General features: G+C 45.1%; 1 protein-coding gene across 1 annotated transcript in view; it reads right to left on the reverse strand.

Moving 5' to 3' along the window:
* PHEX (phosphate regulating endopeptidase X-linked) overlaps positions 1–21,416 on the reverse strand; it is a 1,438,972-nt gene that overhangs the window by 648,774 nt on the left and 768,782 nt on the right. Inside the window, exons 10-11 of the mRNA XM_086934549.1 lie at positions 9,628–9,721; positions 2,974–3,102 (exon numbers count right to left, since the gene is read on the reverse strand). Of these exons, the coding sequence (XP_086790675.1) occupies positions 2,974–3,102; positions 9,628–9,721 (223 nt within the window). The remainder of the gene's footprint in view (positions 1–2,973; positions 3,103–9,627; positions 9,722–21,416) is intronic.

Genomic DNA, 21,416 nt, shown 5'->3' on the forward strand with positions numbered 1-21,416 from the left:
ATTTTTGTCAAGCCATTCTCTACCAAATAGTTTCTCTATAGAAAGAACAAATGTTATTCCTTGTGCATTTTTTTGTCAAAAAGTCATACAGGCGGATGTGTATCAAGTACAAATGTAGTACTGTGAAAAGTATTTTTTTTAATGTGCACATTGCATGAAAATGGAACTGATGACATAAAAAACGACGTGAGCAAAGATACAGTGTTGACATCAGACAATTTCTCTTGTGGGGTCTCAGACAACCCTGAAATAGAATTACAGCTTCTGGTCTCATTACTCTGACCTCTGTGAGACTTTGGATGGAGTGTAGCAAAGTTTATTTGTTTGGACCTTTTTCAAAACTATCTCTAAACGCTATAACAAGTTCAGAACTACAGCCTGTGAAGTCTGCACTCCCACTATGCACTTAATACTGCTACACAAACTCAGTCAAAGTAAGATCCATGACACACACATCAGGAATAGTGTGACTTTATTATAATCATTACAAATATATGTAATATGCTACGATTTGTATGATCTAGGCCCTGGTAACGGGTGTTAATTATTAACCAACTCACTCGCACTTCTTTCATTGGCTTCAGAAGGATAAAAGGCTGAATGCACTCGTCGGAATTCAAATGTGTCTTTCAGGTTAAACACAGATGTCTATAATGCATGGTGTTGTTCACTGAGCTCTCTTATCTCGCTATCAAACGAACTGTTCACCTGGTACCAACAAAACCCTCAACTCTCTTCCTCCAAACCTAACATGGAGAAAATTAGGGGCCAGATGTAGGAGCCAAAATACCGGTCGGTAACGGCCGATTTCGGCCGTTACCGACTGGTATTAAGTATTTGGCATGTAGGGGCCCTATTTTACCGATTCGGTAAATTTACTGAATCAGTAAATTTACCGAATCGGTAAAATACCGAATATGTATTTTTACTGATTCAGTAATTTTGAGATGTAGGTGGGACTCTTCTGGTCCCACAGGCCTTACCGAATCGGTATTTTACCACCCAATCCAATTGGGTGGTAAAATACCGATTCCAGGTGTGCATGCACATGTGTGCATGCACACCTATGGCATGTGCCACATGTTACACATGCCTAAATTCGGGGTGCTAGAGTGTGTCAAAGTGACACCCCCTGCACCCTTGCAACATTCGGTATTTACCGAATCGGTACATACCGATTCGGTAATGCCCATTGATTCCTATGGGCTTCAATGCCCATAGGAATCAATGGGCATTACCGAATCGGTATTTACCGATTCGGTAAATACCGATTCTTACAGAATCGGTAATTCAATTACCGATTCTACCTAAATCTCCCCCCTTCTATTTTACCGATTCATAAATACCGAATCGGTAAAATTCTGTATTTATGAATCGGTAAAATATACTTACCTACATCTGGCCCCAGGTGATATAAGGTAACAATGACTCGAGGCCAGTCCGCGGAGCAATGCACCATATGAATTTGACTCGATTTAGGTGATATTATCCATCAATTAAAAACTGAATAAATATATCCTGACTGCATAAGAAGACATTTTTTGCCATCACTCATGTCGACAGATTAAGTACTGACTTTGTAGTGTTTTAATGATAGGCAGCATTACAAAGGCTTCCTCTGTCCTAACACTGCACAAAAGAAGACAATATAACAGGAAGGGGCAAGTTGAGAAATGCAGCACAGCAACCAAACCCAATGTGCTACATTGAACCGCACAAGGGAGAAAACACAGCACATAGCCCTGTCTGCAAATATAGGGCACTGCTTCTTTTATCCCTTGCACTGCTGCTCAAACAGGCTGCTTATGTTTAGGGTGATGTCTAAAATAGGTTTTGTACTGAAAAATAACCCTTATTCCTCCTTGTATGTGTTGTACAGTGGAGCACACAAGCAGTGGTGATACACATTTGGAGAAATGAAAAGATTTCTCCACCTTAACGCTTGCCTCCATGATGCATTATTACTTGGTGCAAAACACTGTCTACCATTGTTCCTGTATAGAGCTTTGCTTTAGCCACAATAGGGGCAAATGAGCGAACGCCCATACACCACCCATGTTAAGCCCCCCTCGTCACAAAGCACTACGGGGCCTCAGAACTAAACTGCAACAAAATCCTAAACGTACTACTTTTGGTATTCACAGAAGGCATTTAGTAGTAGTAAAGTTAGTAGTCCTAACTTTACTACTACTAAATGCCTTCTGTGAATACCAAAAGTAGTAAGTTTAGGATGTTGTCTCGTTAGTAGTAGTAAAGTTAGTAGTCCTAACTTTACTACTACTAAACGCCTTCTGTGAATACCAAACGTAGTAAGTTTAGGATTTTGTCTCAGATTAGTTCTGTGAATCTGCCCCTATTTGCATTTCTTTACAGCTACTTGCCAGTGCAAATAATGTATGGCGCTGGAAAGTAAATATATTCCTACTACCTCGGTTTGCAACTCATTTTTTGATATTTTTACTAGAGCAAAGTGTTAATAAATCTGCCCCAAAGTTTTATTTTGACCAATATATTTTCAAGTTATGAATGTGGGATCGTTATAACGTGTGAAGCAGACTTCGTTATGTGTTCTAAATAAATGGAGAACTATTCTCGTTCATGGTCAGAAAACCGATAGATTTTCTTTTATATTAAACCTCAATTTCAATTTAAAATAAACTGCGTGATTCACATTTCGTTTCGCATTCGGAAGTACCAGCATTGTTGATGTTCCAGAACAAGTCTGTGACACGTACATAACAGGTCGAGAGCCATAAATATACCCCAATCTGGGATTCTGAAGCAGCAACGAGTTTTAAAAGGCAGTTTCCCCCGCTTTTCTTCTATGTCCACATCAATCAAATACTTTTCTTAAATGGCGTTTTTACAGCTCCACTTCCACAATACTTTGAAGGAACACATGGATGTCCTATATCAACTTTCTTCTCCTTAAGAACCACAGACAACATAGTATCTGCTAAAAGAAAAACCTACCATTTGTTTTTTGTCTTCTTGGAAATGGGCATCTACAAACATCTTCCCAACTGGATAAGGGAGGGCGTTTTCGACGTAGTTTACACATCTGTCCCACCGAGCCGTCAAAGATGATGTCCCCAAGATGACCTGTTTATGAAATAAGGCCTCTGAATTAACTATTTATTTCAAACAAAATACCATCTTTTAACACCATTCATGGACTTCAATTATATATCAGTAAAAGGTGTGCTTGTTCTGCCCTCTCGAGATGATTCTATTGTTGCTGTGCAGTAGAAATTTGTTCTACTAGCCCACTGATGTCCATCGTAGGTCCAGGAGGGCTGGATAGATAGCAGATGTTTAGAATAGCCAAATAAAAAAGATAACATAATCTGGATGACAATCATTTACATTGCCTGGGGCTTCCCTGAAACCCTGGAACTCTAATGGACTCCCCTATTCTAGACAACCCCCTCATCAATGTTACACTTTGACTGAGGCCCCTGCCATATTGGAAAGCAGAGCATTTCCGAAACCATAACAATCTTGCAAAGAATGGCATCGCTCTCTTTCATAAATATGACACTCCCATTTTGACTTGCGCTCTGCTGGTGAGAAAGACCCAAACACATGTAGGGGGCATTTAAGGGAGAATTGGCTGAATAGCTCCCTGAACACGGTTCTGCCTCTCAAATTGGTGACAAAAAAGAGCAGCATCTTTAAATCCCCATGGTACACCACAGAGCTAAGAGACCTCAGAAAAGCCTGCAAAAAGTCTGAACGCATCTGGAGAAGAGATTGGGCAGTTAACAGCAAAACCTCCTACCAGGCGGCCTTGAGACTTTATAAAGCTGCACGGCAGAAAACCAAGGCATCATTCTTTGAGGAGAAAATTAAACTATCGGCTAACTCCTCTATTGAAACATTCAAGATCGTCAATCAACTTCTTAAAATCCCAACCCCAACAACCATACACGAGGATACCAAATTAAGATGTGACCAGCTAGCAGAATTCTTTGATAATAAAATACAGAGAATACTTGATACTCTACCCCAGACCGCTACAACATTAACCACTGAGTTCCCCCCCCCTTCCAACAACCGGTCCCCGGCTGGATGTACTTAGGTGCATCACCAGGGAGGACTTTTGCAAGACTCTATCCGCCGTGAATAGCGGCTCTCCCTCTGACCCAGCGCCTATGTACATCCTCAAACAAATCATGAGTCTACACCCCTCCAGTGTGGGGTCCCTCAGGGATCCTCCCTGAGCCCCACCTTGTTTAATGTTTACATGGCCCCGCTGGAGGAGGTAGTAGCCCCTTTTGGGATCAAATCCATCAGCTATGCAGACGACACACAACTAGTCGTCTCGCTGACACAACAGGAGGGATGCTCAGACAACCTTTCGAGCTGCTTAACCGCAATCTTCTCCTGGATGACTGGCTCAAAACTCAAACTGAACGGAGCTAAAACTGAGATCATGGTTCTGGGCCATCAATTCACATCCTTGCCTACAGAGTACTGGCCGCCTTGCATGGGCGAATTGCCCCCACCAAAAGAGAAAATCAAAAGCCTCGGGGTGTGGTTTGAACCCCAATTAACTTTCAGGACTCATGCCCAGAAAGTTGCAGGAGGATGCTTTGGCCTGCTTCGCGCAGTACGGAAAGTCCTTCCCCTCCTGCCTTTTCAATCCAGGAAGCTACTAATCCAAGGCCTAATTTTATCCAGATTGGATTATGGCAATGCCCTTTTCCTGGCAGCACCAAAGGCCACACTTAATATCCTGCAGCAAGTGCAGAACGCTGCGGCCAGGCTCCTTATGGGGGTGCCAAGAAGAGCCTCAGCCAAACCATTGCTGAGAGCCCTCCACTGGCTTCCAATTCAGGAACGAATCGCGTTTAAATCACTCTGCATCACTCATAAGACACTGCAAGGCAAAGGCCCACCGGCCCTGAGAAACCTGATCCGTCCCTACAGACCGGGTCGGGCCTTACCATCCGAGGGGGACAATCTTGCCATTGTCGCTAGAGTGAGGAAGGCTCGCACTGGAGGCCGCCGTTTTTCTATGAATGCAGCAAAAAATTGGAATGCCCTCCCCAGGGATATCCGGATGGAATCTTCTTATCTTAACTTCAGAAAATCCCTTAAAACTTTTCTTTTTCCTAAAACATCATAAATCCCATATCCTCAGAGTCTTCTGTTATTAGTTAGTTAGCGCTGGGACGCTCCAGGGCAGCCATGCGCTTTATAAATCAAATTTCATTTCATTTCATTTCATTGCATGACAGGAGTCTCCTGCCGAAGAAAAACCTACTGAGTCAGTAAGAATGAGAAAGTGAGGAAGAGTGCTGCAAATGTGACTTTTTTCCCTACAGCCCGATACATTTTTAGCATTCAGTCACTTATGTCCCATTATGTTATGTTACATTGTGGTGGCATGTAATATTATTTTATGTTGATATGTTATGCTGCCAGCTTCTTCGAAAGTACACGAGGCTTCAGTAATTTCCAGAACTGGGTGTACTGTGTGGGTTGTGCTGTCCAGAGAAGACATGATTGCAACTTGGGATGTAAGTCAGTACACCTGCTGACGAAATGTATTGCTTTGAATATGCTTTATTAGATATTTTTGAAACGCCATATACAGAAAGTTTGCATAGTCTACCCTGGACATCTGTACCAAGGTCTATGGGGCATATTACCAAGCATAAGCGATAATTATCGCTATGTTTGGTTAGCGGCAATAATTCTATCGCCGTGCTTCGCCTATTTTTATCGCTTAGGAGCCTTGCTATTATCAAGGTTTACCTCCCAAGCGATAAAAATCTGCCGAAATGCATGAATATCGCTGAAAAGTCAGTGATAATCAGGCATTACCGAGCTAATGCTCTTAGTCATGTTATCCACCTCCCATTTGATAACATGGCTAAGAACTGCTCAGGGCAGACGTTAGCTTTTGGAGATATTCGCGCTTAGCGCGAATATTCCCAAAAGTTGGTAATCGGAGATAGCGATGTTAGCGACTGTTTTTCAGTCGCTAACATTTTAGCACGCCCACTTTGCATGTCATTAGCGATAATTATCGCTGACATGAAAAGTGGGACCCTAGATGCCCGCTATCACCTACAAGCTGTCGCTAACTGGTGTTAGCGACAGCTTGGTAATAGGGCGATTAAATTATCGCCACATTAGCGGGAAAAAGACCCGCTACTGCGGCGATAATGGCCCTTGGTAATATGTCCCTATATTTCCAGAACATCTAGTTTCAAACATTGTGCTTCAAAAAAATCAGAGCAAGAACACCGACCACTAAAATGGCACACATTCCAGACCAGTGGTGTGCATCGTATGCCACAGTGGGCTGGGCCCATACCAGATGTTCAGGCTTTCCAAATAAAATAGGTTACCTAATGAATATGAAAGAAAACCATTTGCATTACCTCTGGCTTTCCTCAAAAGTTGCAAAATAACAGCCCACATACTGCCATATCATTTGCAACTGGTTACTGTAACTATTCACCTGTTTACTGCAATATTCAGTTGTCTCAGTGATACTAATATGCCACAATATGCCACTTAATTTGCATTTTCTTGCTGCATAATTGAATTAACCCTGCTGCATAATTTTGTCCCCCAGTGCTGCATAATTCCACTGGCACCATTATGGGTTCTGCAAACTTACAGTATGCAATTTCCACCAAAATAAGAGTTGCGCACCCTAATAACACCCTAATAACGTGTTATTCCCCCATTTCAAAGTACAGCACATGAGCTATTTGTTTCTGCAATCACATTCATCTTACATGTTCTTCGTAAGATATTCTACTGACTTCTTTTAAACCTAGAATTCCTCGAAATGTTTGCTGGGTAAATGCCTTCGTAGCATCAAAACTATGGGAAAGGCTCCAAGCACTCTACATTTTAAATTCTCAGCAATTGACATTTTCTGTAATATGAAGGCTTAACCTTGGCTGGAATTCACCGCTCCAACCTATGATCAACAATACTGGAATATCTCTGGAATCAGAAAGTCTGCAAACACATGCATAGTTTAAAACAAACTCATTGTAGGACTTGGAATAAACACAAGCTTGCTCCTGCTGTCATCTAACAATGTTTTTTTGATCTCGTCATTCCATACGTCAACCATCCAGGTACTTTATGCTTAGTAATAGATAGGAACACCTGGCTCCTAAATGTTTCTTTGCTCCTATCTACCTTCAGTACTCTATTGTTAAGAAGTATTTTATTTTATTTTCAAACGTATAGGTCAACTTGATCAGCCTAACAAAGCAAAATGGGAAAGGAAATGGTGGCAGACCCTGTAAAAATAATTGGTGTCCCTGATCTGGCATTAGTTTTATAACTAGAGGCCTGATTTCGAGGCAGTGACAGAAAATGAGCCAAAGAAACGGCAGATGTAGGGTTACCAGTAGAAGGGGGATTTGTGCTGCTTTAGAGTCGGGTATAGTGTCAGCAAAACTCCAGAAAGAACAGACAGGGGTTGTTGGGTATGTGGCCCCTGATATGCGGGGGACCTCTCTCACAAAAGGTTCAAGTAATAGGGTATGTGAACAGTGATAATGTACCCACCACCAGAGGTATATTCCTAGAGCTTGGAGTGGAGAAGTGTGGCTCAATGGTTAGAGCGGCAGACCCTGATGTAGAAGTCTAGCCCGGGACCAGGGTTCAATTCCCCGCTTTGGTGGGTCTTGGGCTCAAAATTCCACGGACCTGATAATTCTCGCCTCGGTGCCTATTCCAATCATGAAGTGCAACTCTGGGCAATAGCTTGCTTAATCTCCACAACGGCCCCCACAACACTAAGGATGCCTGGCCTCCTCCTTGGGGGTACCCAGGAGTGGACGTCTCACAGGGAAAGCCAGGATGGGTTCCACAGCGGTATTTGTACAAGTGCCTTGAGACCCTTGCGGGTGAGTAGTGCGCTATACAAGTATCAATTTACATTTATATATATACTAGTGGACTTTTTGAGGTGTTTCTTCAGATTGCTCGATCAATAAATGCCAATCTGTTCTCAGCCAAAGGCTCCATTCCTGACTACAGCACCAGCACTCGGGCAGCAACATTAGTTTGAAATTGTATGTGTAAGTGAAAAGTACATTTTATGTGGCTCGATTTTAAAGCACCTGATGGGGAAATAGAATTCTTCCGGCCAAACTCTAATCCTTACGGTGTTTGATGATATAGACAGAGACTTAAAGTCCATGGTCTGTTGGTGCCAAAAACATAAATGGCTATGGACCAACATTAGGAAATAAACTGCCGTTCCACCGAAAGTGGAGAGACGTCAGTGAAAGTTGGGAAGACAAAGCAATTAGCAATAATTAAAAATAGACAGCAGAACCATTGCACCCAGAAAGCAGTGGAACGAAAACATGTATGAAATTGCCACAGATGCATACATGAAATCCGAATATTTTTTTTGTCACCTCAGTCTGTGTGAAAGAACGAAAGACCCAGGGATCAATGTGCATCCAAATTGCAGGTGAACATACAACTCGAACATTAAAATCCCATACCATACAAATAAAAACATAACCAGAAACACAGTCCCTTGAATATATTACTGAACATCATGCCCATCAACTCAGCACCAGATATATTATACTAACTTACCTTATGATAACAAAGGATCAACATACATGAACACGCATAGCGTAAAGGTGATGACATACAAATACAACCTAATCATACAACGGAATAAAAAAATATATAATGTTCACTCTTTGACTCACAGTGGCACATAAAACACCCGAGTGGAAAATCTTATCTTGCCTCACTGGGTTCAAACCAATAATCATGCGCACAAGACATCAAAGTCAGCCTAGCAGGATGCACCTCACAAATAAGACTGCACTGAATGTTGACATGATAATAATTCTCTAATCTTGGTCGAAAACTCTAAGTGCCAGATATACTATAGTACTAGCCTAAATAAACAGTCACAAATAGCACCAACGTTTTGCATCCAGCAATTTATTTTGAAAATCAAACTACTAATAGGATGGTTTGCAAAAAAAAGGAATCCGAGGTTTAGCAGAATGACCTGTGTAGTTAGTTTTCAATAGGCAGCTCGCAAATTGTGAATCCCTCTGAATGGCTTCCTTCACATGAAGGGTGGCCTGCAACAGACAGCAGACCACCAGCCCTGTAAAAGAATTTCAAAATGGACATTGTTTTTTTATAAACAGCCCAAGTCTCTTAAAGGAAATTGGACTGCTTTTCAATCCCATTGGAATTTGGGTTGTAAATCCTTGATGCAAAGGTTACTGATTTGAAATTTGGAAAGGGGCACCTCAAAAACTCTTCACCCAAATTGAAGGGAAACCCCCAAAACGCCCCTTCCAAGTTATGCATTGGTGATCATTTCTAAAAAAAATTATCAATTTTAATAAACTTTACTGAATCACTAAAAATGGGCTTAGTATATTAGAAAAAGGTTTTGATCGACCACAAACCCTTTAATATAGCAAATCGGAGATCTTGCCACCGGTGAAAAACTTTGAACATCTGGCCCTAATTTTGCTCTGTCTCACTACATTTGTGGCGGAGGAAGACCATCTGACAAAATGGTGAATATACCTCATTTCTATAATTTTCAGATAACTGAATTTCATGGCATTGTGTTTATGAGATTTGGACACTTACCCGTCTAAACTCCAGCTGCCTGTACTGAAAACGCCGACTTAGGTTAGCAATCCTGGAATAAACAAGTCTCCATACCAAATAGTTGGCCAGGGTCCTGTAGAGTAAAAAATAAACATGAGTTTGTTAGACGTGAAACATGTCTGATGCAAATCCTTTTTAGATCACAGGATGAACAAATTACTAATCTTAGGATAAAAATCACTTTGGAAGGCAGTCGCAGAGATAAAAACTTCCATGAAACCAGATTTTACTGTTTCTGTGATTGATATCGATTATGATGACAAGTGGCGGTGGTGATTTTATTTTAAATTGCTTTTGCGCACACATTTACATTAATCTGCAGCAGGCATACATTTGCAATGAGTGATATGCACCTTAAATTGACCATACTTAATACAGGCCTCAATTTAAAATGGCTCATGTTAGCTGCAATGATTTATATTCGTCACATATGTTTTCCTCTTCCTCATTGAACAGCCAAGCTGCAACAGCCAGCATTAATTTAAATATATTTTTGTTTGGTTACTGTATGAATGTTTATCTGTGTATGTTCCTTGGATAGTTAAATCATAAACACGCACATGAAAGTTGGAACGTCTTTACCAAACTGTATCATCTCACTTACAAAATATCCAGCTGAAGGTCATGCAGAAGAGACTCCATCGTGTGACAGTCGGGGAGAAAGACTGGCTCTTGACTATCACAACATGGTCGATTTCAATTGGTTCTCTTCATGGGAATCGTAACTTTTGGAGCAAGAAATAGTTTAAACTATGAATTACTGAGTGAGTTAGTTCAGATGACCTTTCCACTCTCCTTAGAGGAGGCGCTTTCCTTGATCAGGTCTACAAGAGTTAGGCACCTAATTAAATCCCTTTCTCACTTACTTGACGGAATCTTTATTTGATTCTGCCTCTAAAGTCTTAACTTGCTGACGCTTTCTGCCTGACTTCTCACCAACTTCCCGGACTTCTCTAGCTTAGCAAATTCGGGAATTTCTCTTCAATGGAACTGGACCTACCTTTATTTACTTCATAAAACTTTTAACAGTTTGTCTTCAGGTTTGCAGTTTTGAATTTATTTGAATTGAGCTGACTAATGCATCTATATATAGATTATAAATTCACAACGAATTTGAATGATTTGAGCTTGTAACTTTGCTAACCTGCTAATAAACCTTCATGATTTGGAAATCTACCATTCTTTGCCATTCCGTGGAGCCAAACCTGCTCAATGGTATTTAAATGTATTTAATTTGTTATGTCACACCTCAGTGTGGGGCTAAAGGTCTATCAGAGGGTAACAGAAGGTTTTCCCTTCTGTTCCCCTCGCTGCCCCCGTGCCTCTCTGCCTGTTTTTGCCTTCTGTTTCTCAGCTGCCCCTGTATTCTTGTGCCCTTTTTGCCTTCTGTGCCACTCGTTTTTTCCCCCTGTATTTCTGTGCCCTCTTGCCTTCAGTGATACTCGTTTTTCCAGTATTTCTGTGCCCTTTTTGCCTTCTGTGTGACTCATTTTTCCCCTGTATTTCTGTGCCCTCTTGCCTTCTGTGACACTTGTTTTCCCTCGTTTTTTGTGCCTTTTTGCCTTCTGTTCTCTTCCTCGTTTCTCACCGCCCGCCGCTGCGTCCCCTGTGCCCCTGCCGCACTGACTGCCCACTCGCTGCCCCCGCCTCCCACCTCCCAGCTTCTCTGCCCTCCCACCTCCACATATATGCCAGCCGCAGGGCAGTCGCGCCGCGGGCGCACCTAATGCGCGCCTAAGGCAAGCCAGTCTATGCACGTCCGCGCCTGGACCTCATCCAGTGCAAGATCCCCTTGCCCCAGCACCCGCCACGATGACCACCGCCACTACGACACCAGCATTCTGCATGCTCTCAACTCCGGACAGACCCACATCTGCTTCAAGGCCGCCCCGAAACCCACACACGGTCCCTTCACCTGCCGGAACTGCAGCTACACTAGCCTCAGAACCGACAAACCGCCCACCAAGAATGACCTCAACCACCTCCGATGCATACTACTGAACACCTGCTCCGCACGCAAACACATCGTTGAGCTCTGGGACCTGCTCAACACAACATCCCCAGACATCGCCTTCCTGACAGAGACCTGGTTGAACGACTCCTCCGCACCCGACATCGCCATAGCCATCCCAGTCAGCTACAAGATCACCTGCCGAGACCGCATCACCGGAGTCGGAGAAGGAATCGCCATCGTCCACAAGAACAGCATCAGGGTCTCGACTAGCACCGACTACGCGCTCAGCACCGCCAAACACATTGCACTGCCATATCCACACAGACCCTAACTCCACCCTCAGAGGCACCTTCGTCTACCGACCTGTCGGACCCCGTCCCCAGTTCAGCGGCTCCATCGCAGACTTCATCAGCACGCACGCCCTGACCTCCACCGACTACATCCTCTTCAGAGACCTGAACTTTCACCTTGAGAACGACAACAACAACTCCACAACCCTGATCGATAACCTCGCCAACCTTGGACTGAAGCAACTCGTCACAACGCCCACCCACTCCGCCGGCCAAACGCTCGACCGTCTTCTCCTCAAGCCCGCACGTCTCCGTCAGCCACACCACCGAACTCCTCCGGACCGACAACCGCTGCATCCACTTCGCCTTCCAGAAACCCACCACACACCACCGCACCCGACAGATCCCCCGCCGATGCTAGAGCAAAATCACCCAAGACCAACTACATGCAAAACACGCTCTCAGCCCACCCGCCAAACCCTCCAACACCGACGACACTGCCCACAGCCTCAGACGCTGGATCGAGGACTTTGCCAACACCCCCACCCCGCTGAAGAAGCCCCCTCACAGAGACACCAGCAAGAGGGCCAGCTGGTTCACACCAGAACTCCTTGCCTCCAAGCAAGCCTGATGGAAACAAGAGAAGGAATGGCACAGTGAACAAACACCGGACAGCCACGCAGCACACAAGGACGCCATCTGCAACCAGCACCACCATATCAGGGCGTCCAAGAGGACCTCCTACAAAGACCGCCTCCACAACAACGCACACAATAGCAAGGAGCTCTTCAACATCGTGAAAGAACTCTGAAACCCCAGCTCCAACACCAACGACATCCCGCCGTTGCAAGCCCTGTGCGACTCCCTCCCCCCCTTCTTCCACCGCAAGATAGCAGACATCCACGACAGCTTCAAAACCCAGACAGCCCCAACAGACAAGTACACAACAGACCCTCCGCACACCATCGACCATGACCCCCTGCTAGCCTGGGCCCACGTGAGCGTCGATGACACCATCAAGACTATGAGCACAATCCACTCCAGCTCTCCGTCAGACCCATTCCCGCACCATGTCTTCAACAAAGCAAGCAGCTCCATAGCACCCCACCTGCACAACGTCATCAATCTTTCCCTCGAGACCGCGACCTTCCCAGAGAGCTGGAAACACGCCGAGATCAACGCCCTATTCAAGAAACCTAAGGCAGACCCAAGAGACCTCAAGAACTTCTGGCCCATCTCCCTGCTCCCCTTCCCGGCCAAGGTCATCGAGAAAATTGTCAACAGACAGTTAACCCGATACCTCGAAGAAAACAGAATCCTGGACCCTTCCCAGTCAGGGTTCCGCAGAAACCACAGCACCGAGACTGCCCTCATCACCGCCACGACGACATCAGGACTCTGCTGGACAACGGTGAGACCGCAGCACTCATTCTCCTAGACCTCTCTGCCGCCTTTGACACCGTCTGCCACTGCACTCTATGCACACGCCTCCACGCCGCAGGGATCTGAGACAAGGCTCTGGAATTGACCACCTCCTTCCTCTCTGGCAGAACCCAGAGCGTCCTCCTGCCCCAATCTGTTCCAAGCCTCCGAGATCATCTGCGGCATACCCCAGGGATCCTCCCTCAGCCTAACACTGTTCAACATTTACATGGCCCCGCTCTCACACGTCACCCAACAGCATGACCTCAACATAAGCTCCTACGCTGACGACACTCAATTGATCCTCTCCCTCACCAAGGACCTCATCACTGCCAAAGCCAACCTCCATGAAGGAATGAAGGCCTTCGCCGACTGGATGAAGATCAGCCGTCTGAAGCTGAACTCTGACAAGACAGAGGTCCTCTTCCTTGGCTCCAACCTTTCAGCCTGGGACGACTCCTTGAGGCCGATGGCACTAGGGGCAGCCCGACACCCACCGACCACGCACGCAACCTGGGAATCATCCTCTACTCAAAGCTCTCAATGATCAAGCAAGTCAACGCTGTTCCTACTCCTGATTCAACACCCTCTGCATGCTCCGCAAGATCTACAAATGGATCCCAACAGATACAAGAAAGACAGTCACCAAGGCGCTCGTCAGAAGCAGACTCGCCTACGGAAACGCCCTCTACGCGCGAGCCCCGACCAAGCTCATCAAACAACTACAACGCATCCAAAATGCCTCGGCACGACTGATCCTCGACGTACCGTGACACGGCCACATCACCCCGCCACTTGAGAAACCAGCACCGGCTCCCCATCAACAAGAGGATATCCTTCAAGCTCCTCATTCACACACACAAAGCACTCCAAAAGACTGTCCCAGCCTACCTCAACAAACGGCTCTCCTTCTTCATCCCCAACCGCCAGCTACACTCCGCCGACCTCTCACTCGCTACCGTCCTGCGCATCCGAAGAACAACCACAGGCGGGAGAACCTTCTCCCACCTCGCCGCCAAGACATGGAACACCCTCCCACTGAGCGTACGACAGACCCAAGACCTGCTGACCTTCAGGAGGATACTCAAGACCTGGTTGTTCGATCAGTAGCGCCCCCCTCCCCAGCGCCTTGAGACCTTTGTGGGTATGTAGTGCGCTTTACAAATGATTGATTGATTGATTGATCCACTTGAAAGCAGCTTGTATTTGAGTTTGCACCAGAAATCTGCATGGAGCAAATGTGCTGCAACAAACAATGATAGTGGAGAATGGTTCCCAGTGAGGCCTAAGGAGTTAGAAGTTGACCCAGCGACAGTTAGAATATGTGTCGGCCCAGTAGTCTTCCCAAGATTCCATGGACCAGTGTGGAGTAGGGGTGGTGTTCTTTGATTGTGTGTTTGTGCTTTTGATAATTTAGTGTGTTTCAGGGTGGGATGTTAAATTGGGTCTAGAAGTGCTCCATGTGTAGTGCAATGCTTTTTCATGTACATTGCTCTTGTTGGAGGTTTTGACTTTTCTGTTTGGGTTCAGGTGCTGGGATCTTGAGACGCCATAAGCCACAAGAGAATATGGATGTATTAACTATGGTTGTGAGAGTGTACTGATGAGGTTGGTATTCGGTTAGTCCTTTTGCTCAGAGGAGTAGACTGCACTATTCAGGGTGATTTCCTACAGGTCGAGATCACTTTGTATGTGTGACAGTGCCAGAGGGGCATAATTCCCCACTTCCTGTAGAGTGACTGTTGAGTTTGAATTTCCCTTGGAACAGACAATAGCTATTGTATTGGTTTTGGATAATTTGCTTATGTGAAGCTGCTCACGAGTTGCTGTGGGGTGCCAAATTACATCATAAGGTGCTGCAAATCAGATATTGATACTGTGACTGACTGGCGAGCAACTGAGAGGTGCTCAAACTAATGCACCTGATCCTGCTGTCATGGAAAAGTACAACCAATTGATTGCCTTTTTCAAAACGAAGGTTCTACAGAAAGAGATTTTGCAAAAAGATTATTCTAAGTCATTGTTATAACAAGATGGGTGACTGTAAGCAAGAAGGCAGGCTGAATCCCAAATGAATTTAAATTGATGGTCAGAAGTCAAACAAGAATGCAATCCCAACACAAAATATGCAAATGCAAAGACTCCAGAATGATAATACGCCCCAAGCCCCAATGATGCAGCAACTTATGGATACCCCAAGGTTTTATGCCAATCTAAACCCAAAGGTTCAGTAAAAGCCTTTTGGGAGCCCTGGCAGTTTCCGACAGTTTCCAGTTGTTTACCGTTTTGGAGATCTGAGTTCTGACCAATCACAATGACGATGCTTGAGAGGGGTGGAAGATTTTGAACTTGGTGCAGTCTTTGAGGTACACCAGAGAGGCCACATGTAGATGGAGAAAAGAATGGTCACCTGTATCATTTCTGATCAACACCATAGCTGCCTGCTCTACAGTTAGAATGGTAGAGGTCCCGAACCATCCTCTCTTGGGAAACAAAGTCCTCAATTCTCTATCTGAAACAAACAGATTGTAAATCTTGTTTCAGCTAAAGTCCTCATGAAGATACATACAATTGAAGAAGACCATCAGTTTGTAAAATGCAATATGAGTCCAGTCAATGTATTGGGTGGGCATTTACTCAGTATACTCAATTGTGTGATCTATTGCACACCGGATAGTGTTGAGCTTCAGATGTTCTATGAAGATGCAGGCTTTAAATTGGCCACGCCAGAGTCAACCATTGGGTTGTTCCCAGTTTTGACAAAAGAAGATTTGTCCCCTGATGTAAGAGGCTCAGTGAAGGAGGAAGTCTAGGATTTTACTGGTAATGACATTGGTCTAATCAGAAATGTTGAAACTGGGAGAATAACCATCTAGCAAAATGTAAAGTACCCCTGAATGCCCCAGTACAAGCTTTCAACAGAGGTGGTGACTATAATTACTCCTGTATTTGAATCTACAATAGAGCAGAGCATGATAAAAGATATAATAGTAAGTCCCTGCAATTCCCCTGTAATAGATTTGCATAAACCAAATAAAAAGTGATAAAACGTGCAGGACCTATAAATGGTCAATAATATTGTTGTCCCATGTCCTTCAGTGGTATCGAATCCTGGAGTACACACTTCCAAATACCTTAGAGGTATACAGAGAACCCCTCAGTCTTCAATCAGATACTGAAGAAAAATCTGGAGACCTTGCAATCCTTGTTCAGTATATCGATGACCTGCTGGTGGCATCGACAACACAGGGTGCATGCAAATAGGACACTATCGCCCTTTTGGAATATTTGGCGTAGAACAGTCACAAAGTGTTCCCTACCAAATGAATTGTCAGAAAGAGGTTCTGTATCTGGGACATCACATTGAGCAATGAGCTAGAAAAGTGTCCCAAGAAAGACTCTCTACCATTCTGAAGATGCACTTATTGTGCCACCCTTAATGGCCTTGTACCCTGACACCCACACACTGCCTTGGCAGGCTGAGTGTCTTGGTGCAAAACAAATCAGAGAGTCGACATGGCACACATCCCTGTGTGCATGCCCACAAGACCACTGCCCTGGCATACCTCAGTTTTCCCTCTAGCTGGGTGCCCTACGCCAGTGGTGTGGGCACAGGTCCATGAGCCCTGTGCCCCCACAATGCCCAAGTCCATTCCTGGGCACTCTAAGCGCAGTGATGCTATTAAGTGTATATGGTGCTGGGAGGTTGTCATCACGAACTCCACAGCACCATAATGGCTACACTGAAGACTGAAAAGTTTGATATCAAACTTCTCAGCACATTAAACCTACACTGATGCCAGTGTGGGATTTAATGTAAAATGCACGACAGAGGGAAACTTAGAGTTGCTCCCTAAACTTAACCTACATTCCACGTCTTGTCTGAGAGGCTGCCTAGGCTGCCACCCAGCAGACATGTTGCTGGACCCCTGGGTAGAGAGCCCTCCGCTCTCCTGGGCCTGCAACAATGCACATTCTGGGCAGGGTGCTAGGTCTCCCCCCAGAATGGGCAGGGGAAGCCTTAAAGGCATACCGCCTTTGTGAGCATCTCCAGGACACTTGATGTACTCAGCAACTGGCCCGACCGGTTCTGACCCCACTCTGGCGGGAAAACTGGCAGGAAACCCCAAGGGAGGAACTGGGGTGTGCCAGCCTCTGCCAACCCCACCCCTCGGGTGAGGGGAGGCAAGGTGAAGCACATCTCTGGGCTCTCGCCATCTTGAAGATGAGGAGCCCTTCCCAATCAAAGATAGCCTCCTTCCCCCCTCCCACCGGAGAGGAGCCGAATAGGGGGTGTACTCACCCCCAGGACAGGGACCCATTGGTCCCTGCCCTTACCCTACCTGTAATGCCCCTAAATTCAGTATTTAGGGGCACCCTGAACCTTCCTTCCTTAGATCCCGAATTGAAATCAAGAAAGAAGAAGGAAGACCTGCCGTGCAGCTGCTAACAAGAGGACGAAACCAACTGACTTGGCCCAAGCCCTACAGGCCTGTCGATCTTTGAACCTGCTCCTGCTAAACCCCGGCATCTCCTGTGGACAGCAACCTCGAAAACCCCGGAGGACCTGCCTGCCTTGTGCATCTAAAAGACTGGGACTCTCACAAGTAGTGGTTCTGCTCAAAAAGCAACACCCATGGTGCCAGCCAGGAACGGCGAATCCAGCACACTCTGCACCCACCGAGCCCGGCCTGTGCCTGAGTGGACAAAGACCCTAAGGACGTCCCCCAAGTGGTTGTGACCTGATATCGAGTCCTCCTCGATGACCTAGACGACGCTTGCAGACTCACAACAAGGGACCCCTCCAACCGCGACCAGCAGATGGTGAGATTTCCCGACGTCAAAAGGCACCCCTGCACCCGGCTCCCCATGGCCCCCTGTGCCCAACTCCGGGGTGCCTACCTATCCTCCAAGATCCCAACGTACCCCTCAAAGTGTTGGTCGCTCCTTAAGAATCTCCGTCCCCAAGCCTTTAGCCTTTGTTCATCGTCCAAGTTTTCCACTGGTTAACATTGAGTGCTTGACGGCTCAAAAGCACCCTGCACCCAGCCGCCCGAATGCCCTTGGCAGTGCAACCTTGGTCCTAATCTACATCCATCCCATTTACCATGGGCAAGTGACTAGGAGCCCAGCTCCCACAGCCGCGTGGCCTAACATTGGGCCTAACTCTCTCTCACCCGGCTGCCCCTGTGCCGCTGAAGGCGTACCAACTGTACCTACCTGACCCTGTGAGACCCCTGAGTCTATGCCCAGAACCTTAACTCTGCCAGTCGAGTACTTACCCAAAAGCCGATAACTAATTTTTCTCCCATAGGGTAACATTGACTGGTTTCACTTGGAAATATTTCTAAGTGTGGAGTTTTGAAACTTTAAAATATTCATCTAAAATCAGCCGCCTCACTCACCTGTTATCAGGAGAGATCCCAGTGCTGTATCTTGGTGTCCAGCACTGACCCTGAAAAGTAATTCTAACCGTACTTACCAGTAACTTGAATTTCCTTCCACAGGACAACATTGCCTGCTTTTTGCTGAAAAAGTTTCTAAGTGTCTATTTTGAAACTTACAAATATTAGTTAAAAATCGCCTGTATGACATGAACAAATTCTTTCAATTGTTTACAGGAGATACACCAGTGCTGGATCCAGGATCCACCACTGAGTAAGAAAAAGTAACACTACTTACCTGCTAAGTGAATTTCCTCCCATAGCATAACCATGGGGATTCTATGTGAAAATGTTTTTAAGTGTCAACTTTTAAAATACGATAATATTCCTTAAAAATCACTACTGTAACCAAAAAGCTTTTACTCAACTGTTTAAAGGAGATGTCTCAGGACTGAATCTAGGATCCAGTCCTGTGGTTAGAAAAGTAATTCATAAAGTAATAATTGCATTTAACTAGAAATTCACCATTGAGCTCAATGTAACATTGTGTTTGAAATTGTATCTATTTTATTCAAAAGTCTATTACCTATTTTGAACAGTACTAAAGTAAAGTAACTCATTCCGAGAAAGTATATTTTGATACCTTGTTGGTTCTAAAATAAAATAACTGTATATTTTTATAGAAAAGTGTTCTAGAGTTCAGTCCTTGAGTGTGTGAGACCATTTGCTGACTGAGTGTGTACAACAAATGCTTTACACTGCCCTCTGATACTGCCTTACTGCTCGACCAAGCTACCACTTTAGAGAGTAAGGTTATATCTAAATGTAGCCTCTGCCAAACCTCTGGGGACTGTGGACCATGTGCACACTTTACCCTACGTTGGTCCAGTATATACAGAGCCTAATTGTACTCTGAAGACAGCTTTTGTTTAACCCTTTCGCTGCTGATGACGAGCTCAGCTCGTCATCACCCACGGGTGTCGTGTGCTGATGACGAGCTGAGCTCGTCATATCTGCAGCAGAATAGCAATTTGCAGCACAGCGCAAAAATCCCCGCAGCAGCCATGTGGTTAAGAGATGGATGAAGAACTGTGAGATTAAAATATACATGATGTGTGCACCCTAGAAGGTGTAGTGGAAGCCTCCTATTTATGCAATGTAGCCTCTACACAGGTGGCTAAACTGAAAGCCCTTACTAGAGCTTTCTGTGTCTCCAACCATTTGAAAGTCACTATCTATACTGATAGCCAGTCTGGGTTTGTTGTGGGCCATGATTTTGGGCAGTTGTGGTCTCAGCAAGGTTTCATGTCTTCCTCTGGTTCTCCAAAACAAAATGGGAATTATGTGATGGGCCTGCTTGATGCTTTGCAGCTGTCTGCTCAAATAGCTATAGTCAAATGTGCTTCACACAAGAGAGGAAGTGATTATGTGTCAACGAGAAACCACAATGTGAGACTTGCACAGTGAATACAGATCATTTATGTGATTCAGAAAGTTATTTTGACACAAACCTGTTAATGACTGTTGCTGATACTTGGGAGGAGATTAAGAGTATGCAGGATGAAGCTCCAGAAAGTGAACAGGAGAGGTGGGTTAGAGCAGGATATGTGAAGAATCAGGATGAGAGCTTGGTTTCGACAGATGAGAGATTTATCCTACCAGACACTAAGTTTTCATCCATGGCTAAGCATTTGCATAGCCCAACCTATATAGTGAGAGATCCAATGGTACGTCTTTTTGGATGCATTGATTAAATTCCCATTTCCATGTCACTGCAGAGAGCCTGTGCCACCTATGTGTTACCTGCCAACAGCTAAATGCAGGCAGGAGACAGGTTTTACCCTGAGTCGCACTGTGGGATCAGGGGGTCCATATAATCGCATGAAATTTGATTTTGTCAAAATGAGCAGCTGCAATGGGCTCCACTCCACCCTAGTGGTAGTGTGCATATTTTCCTGTTGGATGAAACCATACCCATCTAGAAGAAATGACAGTCTCACTGAGGCCAAACTGTTGAGGGAGTTGATTCCTCCGTTTGGCCTACCAGTTTAGCTGGAGTCAGATTGTGGTATCCATTTTAAAAATGAAATCATGAGAATGTTTTGTATTGCCCAGCGGGTGGATCTGAGCTTCCATTGTGGTTTAATGGCGTGAGGTGTCTAGCATTGTTCAACAAACCAATGGGATGAGTAATTCCCAACTTGCTAAGGTGTGCGCCTACAAATCCCTCAAGTGGTCTAATGGCCTTCCTTTGGTATTGATGAATCTCTGAAGCAACGCAGAGGACAGGATTGGTATACATATATTAATTTAACCAAGCAAAAGCTTCTAATTTGGTAGGCTGGGATGCCCGACAGCCTTAGGGTCATCTTCTCCCCAACATTTTGCCTTCCTTCCCCACTTTTCTAATCTCATTTTGCTGGTATTAGGTCTTTGCACACTTTACGACTGAAAACCACCAGTGCCAAAATCCTTGTGCTCTCACCCCTAAACATGCTAACATTATTTCAAGCCTAATTGGTATATTTAATTTACTTTTAACTTCCTAGAAAAAGGGGTTCTTACTGTACCCAGGGCCAGTAAATTAAATGCTTCTAGGGGGCCTGCAGCACTGATTGTGCCACCCACTTAAGTCGCCCTTTAACCATGTCTCAGGGCTGCCCTTGCAGAGCCCGTATGTGCAGTTTACACTGTCATGTCGACCTGGCAAAATGAACC

This window comes from Lissotriton vulgaris, chromosome 8, assembly GCF_964263255.1.
Source record: "Lissotriton vulgaris chromosome 8, aLisVul1.2, whole genome shotgun sequence".
NCBI lineage: Eukaryota > Metazoa > Chordata > Amphibia > Caudata > Salamandridae > Lissotriton > Lissotriton vulgaris.